General features: G+C 37.0%; 1 protein-coding gene across 2 annotated transcripts in view; it reads left to right on the forward strand.

The window, feature by feature from the left end:
* PRKG1 (protein kinase cGMP-dependent 1) overlaps positions 1–4,530 on the forward strand; it is a gene marked incomplete at its 5' end in the record, with an annotated part of 1,033,183 nt that extends 1,028,653 nt beyond the window's left edge. For both annotated transcript variants that reach the window (XM_080912438.1, XM_080912439.1), the window contains one exon: positions 78–4,530. In XM_080912438.1, coding sequence (XP_080768564.1) covers positions 78–176 — 99 coding nt within the window. In that variant the 3' untranslated portion in view covers positions 177–4,530. The remainder of the gene's footprint in view (positions 1–77) is intronic.
* Between the last annotated feature and the right edge of the window lie 4,106 nt (positions 4,531–8,636).

The following is an 8,636-nucleotide window of genomic DNA, read 5'->3' on the forward strand; positions in this document are numbered from 1 at the left end:
AATAATGGAAAAAAACCTCTAGGTCATAATTCTACCAAAATCATCAAAAGCCTCTTTTTCCTTCCGTCACACTGCAGGTTGCGTCACCCACAGACACAAGCAATTTTGACAGTTTCCCTGAGGACAGCGATGAGCCACCACCTGATGACAACTCAGGCTGGGACATAGACTTCTAATGTATTTCTCTTACCTGCTTCTGCCTTGCTGAGACACAGCTGCCAGCAAACCTGAGGGAAAGAGAGAAGATTAGTGCTCGGGGGTCACCATGATGCCTTTGATTGATGCTGCTCCAGTAACTACAGTGGCATTAGGACTTATTGCTTAGATTACGATAGTGCTCTTCACCTGTTTTATGTTTGAACCTAAGATAGCAGTTGACATGGTGGTCCTGAAGGGAAAGCCTTTCACCAGTAAAGTGATGTTTTCTATTGTCGCGATAACCTTGCTTTGCTCCGATTACATTTTTGAAAGAGTGTAGGAAACACTTCAACCTAGTGGAAGAGTCTGTATCTTGCTAGAACTACCAAGAATAGAGAATAATATATTTGTTGGTACGAACGATGGTTGTGGTACGGAGCCTGGGCTACATTCCCTTTCACCGAGAGAAGGGCATGGAGCCTGCGACTGCAAGCCAGTATCTATATCGTACAAGGACCACACATCAGTGGGTCACAGAGTTCATGTCAAACAAGTGCTGGATGCTTCTGAGTTTCTTTCCGAGCTGATGACGAGACCGAATGTTACTTTTTCTTTCTGATCGAGTCTAAACTTTGGCCCTGATTTAAAAAGCACAACTGTATGGTTTCTGTACAAGCCTCCCAGGGCTGGTACATACTGTTGTTTTGGAGGATGGAAAAGATGTACGTGAAAACTGAGACGTCGACATGACAATGTGGAAGTGGGGAAAGGAATTCACAACATCATTTCATATCTTTAAAAACAAAAACAAAAAAACCATTGTGCTTAAAGATGGTCCTGGAAATGACTAGCAGCCAATTGGTTTTGTTTATTACCTAATACCCTCAAACTGAGGCTTAAACTATTCCCTTTTCTAAGAATAAACCCCTGGGGGAAGGGGTGGGGTAGGGTGGGGAGGAATTAAGACCCATCCAAAAATAAAAATGAAAAGGTGCTATGTCTTTCTTTCATCTGTAACGTCATCTGTGTCTGAATAGAGGACACAGATTCTAATCATCATGTCTAGCCAGAGACTCAAGCATTTTCACCAACTTTATTAAAAAGAATCTCCTGTCAGACATCGCAACACAGTCCAGGTCTCAGAGAAAAAGGATATTAAAAATGTATTTAAACTAGTCTCTTGTCTTAGGCTTGAACCAAAACAAAATGCCTATGTCCAGTCTGAAAGCACGAAGTCAGTAGTGTTAAGACTTACTGTACTAAAGAGCTTTGTTGATTTGAGGTCAGGGAGGAAGGCAAAGCTGGGAGTTGAGGACTGTTCCCTAGAGAAGTTTACCAGAGTAAGAAGGGTTAAGAAAGGAAAACAGGAAACTGATTTCTCAAAACTACATTTTAGCTGAATCGAGCAGAGGTATTGTGATTCTTGAAATTTCATGTGAGCTAGAGAAAATAAAATTTGAAAATATCAAATGGACTGTCCTTTTCACATGAGGGAAAGAATCATCAAATTAAACCAAGAATGTGTTTTTAAAAGGACAGTTGGCCACTGTTACTAAGTGGCAGAACTTTCCAGAAGTTTGTTTCCCTTGGCAGGTGGCATTTTACTTGTATAGACAAATGAACAGTTGTCCAAGATGTCATCCTAATTTGGATATGTGTGTTAGTAGAGATTTGCTATTTTTTCCAGGAGAGTTTTTTTTTAATGTAGAAATTCCTATAAAAATATTTCCATTAGATTATCATACTCTAACCAATAAATCACATGATTTTTGTTTCAAATTTCATCCTTAAAACTACTTTCAACCAAGCTTATCCTATCAAAATATTATACTCTAAAAACATTTGAAGCGTAAAACTGCTGGGCATATATTTAATTAGGAAAAAGTTCAATCAAAACTTTGATCCTGATATTATTGTTGTTGTTATTATTATTATATATTGGAATCCTCTCTTTCATAAGCAATTTTCAAGATTACTAGATTTCCCCAGAGATCTATAGATTTCAACAGATTATATAATATAAAACTAAACACATCAAGCTAAAATTCAGTGATTTCTAGAGGTTTATTTATCTTTTAACTGGTTTTAAAAACATAATTCCATTATAATCATTATATAAGAATTTTTGTAGTTAGTTTGGTAAAGGCTTGCGACGGTGTTATATTTGCCTTGATGTTAGCAAAGGGAATCTGTTTCTCTAATTTTTCAAATGTTCACAGATCCCCAAGAATGAGCACAGACCACGTATTTAGGGACTAGGGTTCAAGGCTAAGACAACTTGTGTGTATGTGTGTGTATATGTTCTATGAAGAAGAAGGTTGTTGCTTTCAGCACATCATGACTGTGGGTCATTTTCCACTTGTTCTACATCTTTGTTTATTTCATTCACAGTATTGGTTAAAATGCCCAACATAATCACAAGAAACAAAGGTATCTCCTAAGAACTGCTAACAGAACACATTCATTAATACTGAATTAAAGATTTAAATCTTGTCTTAATGAAGACACTAGGGCTATAATTTATGGTCAGGTTCATAAACCACATCTTAATTTCTGGACTTTTCCATCCCCCCCCCTCATTTTTTTGGATTGTTTTGTTGCACTAAAAGACCATCTGGGTAAATTAGAATAGTGCCGACTTGTTTGATTTGCTAATGGAATTTCCTGTTGATAGTTTTATGTATGGGAAATAGGGCTTTCTGTGTGTCCTAAATCACAGAAAAGCAGCAAACTGCCAAGAAAGGACATCACAATGTTTAAGTAGATCAAACACATTAGAGAAAATGGGTTTTGGAAAATGGTTATGGTTGATTTTTACACTTGTGATCTTTGTTTTGTTTTGTTTTGGGGGGCGGTGAACAAGATCCATGTAGCATTTAAAGCAAATTCATTTTTAATACAATTCCCCTTAGTCGTAGGGCTTTTTCCTTAAAATTAGGGAAGATACATGTGAATTACATGTGTAGAATAATATCTAAACTCTTGAATCGTTCTCACTGCATTTCCAAATGATAGGCTTGACGGCGAACTTAGGGAAGTCAGCTACCATACTGAACACAAGGGTATGAAAACCAACTTCATACTGTAGAGACAATTTATGCATTGCCCACCACATTCTCTTTCACAATAGGACCACAACAAATATTTATGTAAATAGATATTTTTGTGTGATATTTTGTGGTACATATAACTTTTTTTAGTGTTTCACAGCATTATGATTTTATTTTATTTGTATTAAATAATGTTTTAGGTCCAAGTAGACTTGAATGGACATTACAATTGTTAGTATTATTAAAACTTATGTCAACAATACTGTCTTTCATCCGTCCTATAGTTTAGAACATGACCTGGCTATCTGGCATTGTTGCAAGTGCCTTAAACTCATGGCATCTTATTAAGAAAACAAATTTGGTGTTATGCTGCATGACAAAGACAAACACACCTCAAAATGTTGTCCTTTCTTAGCTTGCTGCGTTTTACAGTTCTTTCTGCTAACAATTTATAAGCCTTTATTATATAATATTGATGAATTACAGAAATGATGAAGTTGTTATCTTCTTTCTGTTCAATGTACCAGAGCTGTGTGTCTGTTCCTGAGATACAGCGTCATTTCTGTGAAATGTATAAATGTATGTGCAGGTCAAATTACTCTATGACATACTATCAGTCTGTATACAGGTATTCCTGTTTTGCTAAAGCTGTGCAGACTCAACAAATTAAAAAAAAAAAAAAACATAAACAAAAGTAGTGCAGTCAAATCCTAACATATCTCATTTTATAGATTCCATTAACAATGGTCAAACCCAAAGGGAAAATTGGAAATGACTGCTCACCACATCTTGTTAGGAAACCAATAACAAAAATGTACCTTGGTGCACCCCTCAACAAAACAGGATGCTCTCTCTCTCTGAGTTCTCATATATGCAAATCATGTATGAGGCAAGTTTTCAGGAGACTTTGAAAGCAAACCATTGGAAGTATGTTGTTAGCCCTCCTCCTTCTCTGACCCTGCAACAACAGATAGAGCTCTAGGACCTTGGCTAGGATGCAGAGGTTTGGGCTTTCTACATAAAGGGACATTTCTTTAAGCATCATTTATCAAGTTTATTTCAACGTATGATGTTTTTACAACTGGTCAGTTCTTTTGTATTCTTACAGCTATGGTTATTTGATTGTCCTCTTACAATTTGTTCTACATGAAAGAGTCTTTGCTAGAATGCAACAAACTGTCATCTAATGGTCATTGGCCACTTGCACTCTTTTGATGTAGATTAAAAACTTTTTCATAACTTAACCTGCTTTGATTTGCTCTGTATTTTCCCTGCAGCTGTAATTGCAGAGTGCCTGTTGGATACTTTATAGAGTTGAAATAAAAAAATGATTACTTTTGAACGAACTTGTCTTTAATTCCAGATGAGTCAGACAAAGAGTGTGCTACCTTACTTGAGATGGCACATAGTCTCTCCAGCTAGTACATGACACCTGCAACCCAAGCTTCTCTCAGGAAATAGCATGATAGAAAAACAAGTCAATAGTTCAGTTTCTTTAATTCAATAAAGATAATATCGGAAGACCATGCTATGTGAAGAACAAGATTTTCATACCAAACTGGGAATATTTGACATGTAAAGCACTTTCCTGTGTCTGCTTCCTGAGACCTCCCACTGAGCTTCAGATACAAGAACATAGGATGCTGAGGACAGAATGACTTACATGATAACAAGCATCTGTCAACTCCTTCCTCTGCTCCTCTTTGTAGGAAATAACTAACCCATCAAAGCTGGTATGTGGGTCCTCTCAAATCAACTGCTCTTATCCCGTTGACATATTTCAATTGCTAGTGATGGTTCATGAAAACTAGGTGTTTGGTCCAGTTACTTTAAAATAGTCAAAAGAAGGGAGATACAGTGAGGACTCCACCGTCATAGGATCACTGGAACATTTCCAAAGTCATTGTGATTACAAGACACCTTGAAGGAAAGCATGTCCAATAGGTTTGTCCAGGCAGCATTTCAAAGTTGTAAGGGAGGAAGACATTTAGGTTAATACAGAGACAGTTTAGGATCCAATGATCTGCCTTTTATGACTGAAGAATAGTGATCTACAAAGGCATTGAAGTCATGACCTTTGGGCAGCCAGTGTCCTGATGAAGGAGTATTAGTCTGGTGTGTCTCAGATGAAACATTTCCCCATAAGAGTCTGATTTTTCAACCCATCGACTATGGGACTCTGAGTAGTTCTTTTTTTTTTTTTTTTTTTTTTTTGGTAATTTTGTTTTTTAAAAAATGAGATTACAATAAGTTACATCATTTCTTCTTTCCCTTTTCTCCCTCCAATCTCTCCCATATACTCCTCCTTTCTCTCTTACAAATTCATGGCCTATTTTTGCATTAATTGTTGTTACAAACACATACACACACACATACAACATGTTCAATCTTTATAGTGTAACTTGTGTGTATGCATTCAGAACTGACCATTTGCCATTGCATTACCAATTACTGTGCTCTTCAGAGGAAGGATCTTTAACTAGAAAAAGGAGGGAAGCCAATACAGAAGGAGAGAAATAGACACAGTATAATCTGCACATAATATAATCTGTACACACGAAGAGAGGAAGGATGCAGTACCAGGCATGTAAAACCTCCATCCAGTTGATCAGTGGAGTCCAAGAGATTTCTAAAGCAACACAGGCTACCACCATAGCCCTTAGTTGCCTCCCAGAACTTAAAGGTAAGGCCCTATACATGAAATCACCACACACTTCAGACACAGGACATGGAGGAATTGAGCTAAAATGGACCTGAAAGCCTCCTCCGTGAGGACTAGATCTCGTAGTATCTGAAGATGCTTTGAATGCTGCCAAGAGAGAAAAGTAATTGGTTGTCTTCCAACCCAGTGTGAGCCTACAAGCCACAAGAATGACCAGCACTGGACAGTACACTCAAGGGTGCAATGTCTATCTTGTGAGCAACCAACAGCCATCTAATTGGACTAAAGCTCCACCCAAAAGGACATTCATGCCTGGTATTATAAACCCAGCCACCTACCTGTGGCTGGTGACGTCATGGACTCCAGGGAGGAGCCTACTAATGTTACTTTTTCTAAAACAGTATAATTTCTAACTGTGTTCTAAACCAAAAGTTTAATGTAGTTCTCTCACTCTCCCTTCATCAAAGAAACTTTTTCCTGTGGCCAACAGAGATAATTACAGAAATCCACCACTAACTGGTTAAAATGCAGAGAACAACTTTGAGGTAGCAAGCCCCAACTTACTCCTTTGCAGCACAACCTTGAGATCTCAAGCTTAGGGAACATTATGGAAGATGAGGCGGAAGGACTGTAAGAGCCAGCGGACCAGAAGTCTGATGTGAGATGGTGTCTTCCATATATAATGAAGAAGTTACCTCTGTAAACTCTCAACAATATAGTCACCTGAATAAGACCAGTACAATGACACCACCAGTTAGTTGACATGCCAACAGTAATAGGGAGAGTCTTACAGAGCTTCACCTAGATGAAGAGGTATAAGCAATGGCTGGTGAGAGAAAATAATTCTGTCTTCTCTAGGGATAACTTCTCTGATAAATTATTCAATCCCACGTAGCCTTTCCTAAACGTATATAAATATACATACACATACACACACATATATATAAGCAACACTAAATGACATCAACTGTTTGTACTCATATATACATACACATAATTGTTACAGAATATTTGATTACACTGTGAAGCTGGATATTGTGTTATGGTGTGGTTCAGCCCTTAGCATACACCTTTACCCCTCTGGCTGGAATACAGTCACATCCAAAGTATACACATTTAATTTCAAACAATGAAGGTAAAGTTAATTTGTAGAAGAAAGAACTCCTGTATAAAAGTGATGTCTAATTGGATAGAAGACAAAGTGACAAATCAGAAGAAGATTTGACAAACTAGGATATGCCCAGCTCTCACAAGAACAGAGAGAACAGGAAGATACTTTAGAAAGCAGTGCAGAGAGAGGGAGAAAGGCAATTTTTCCAGGACATTTGTACAGAGAACAGTTGTAGAGAGAAAACCAGCTAGATACAGGTAAGGACAGAACAAGCCAGAGAATGAGAAGGAGTCAGAAGATTAGAACAGATTGCCAGAGTTAGTTTGAAGTCAGTCAGAGCAATTGAGGAGAAGTTGGGGGTGGGGGATGAGAGAGAGCAAGACCAGATTGAATCAGTCAGCTGGAAAATAGTTTGATCCAGAACAGCTGAGTTGAACCAGCCAGCCAGAGAGCAGAACAAGAAAGGGGTGGTCTTCTTTAGCAGCAAGTCTCAGAGACTGAAAACATTCTATGCCTAGATTAGATTGTAAGGAGGCCAGAAGATTCCGAAGACTAGGCCTAGATTAGCAGACAGAGGTACTAAGCCTCGGAGATGACAATTAGTACAGGAGAATAAAAGTTGCATTTGCATATAAATAATAGTAATTCAAGAAGAGGACATAAATTTGTGAAAGAATGGGAATATATGAGAGAAACTAAAAAGGGCATTTATGTATAAAATTCTCAAAACTTTAAATTTAACTTTAAAGGTAAATAACATTCAAATTAAAATAGCAAAAAACAAAATTTAGAATGTAAGCAATCTGAAATTCTTATATACTCAAAATTCAAATGGTAATTATAACACTGAAACCATTTTTAATATTAGTAAAGTTTATAGTGTTTATATTCTACAATCATGCATATATTAGTGTATTCCCTTAAAAGTTTTCTATACTCACTAGGAGATGTATACATTGTGTTCCCAGAAGTATTTTGATATAGGAAAACAGTGTAGAAATCAAACTGTTCATCACTGAAATAATGGACTCTTAAATCTACTGGATTCAAATAATAGACGATGGTAACAATCAAAATGGATATATTAATTGCATAAAATATGAATAATAATATAAACATATTTTAGTCAAAAGTATTTAACCATCATTTTGAATATTTTTTCTTTTCAAGATTTATCTTATGTGTATGAATTTTTGCCTTTGTGTATATCTATTGTGCCTGGTGTCTGAAGAGGCCACAAGAGGGCATCGTAGATCCTCTGGAACTGAAGTTACAGATGACTGTGAACCACAATATGGTTGCTGTGAACAGAAGCCAAGTCCTCTGCAAGAGCAGCAAGTGTTCTTGACTGCTGAGCCATCTCTGTGGCACCAAATGTTAAAAAAAAAAAAAAAAACAAAAAACATTTTTAATTGTAAATGAAAAAAATCTCTTATAAAAAATACAATTATTTTGGTCGAATTTTCTACTAGGTCTAATTATTTAACACTTTAAATGTTCATTTATGAGCACGGGGATTTTGCCTGCATGAATGCTCACATACCACTTGCATGCCTGGTGCCTACAAAGACCAGGGTGTTGAAGCCCCTGGAATTTGAGTTACAGATAGCTATGACCTGATATGTGGGAGCTGGGAATCAAATCTTGTCTTCTGCAAGAGCAACAAGTGCTGTTA

The sequence above is a fragment of the Micromys minutus genome (assembly GCF_963924665.1).
Source record: "Micromys minutus genome assembly, chromosome: 2".
Taxonomy (NCBI): domain Eukaryota; kingdom Metazoa; phylum Chordata; class Mammalia; order Rodentia; family Muridae; genus Micromys; species Micromys minutus.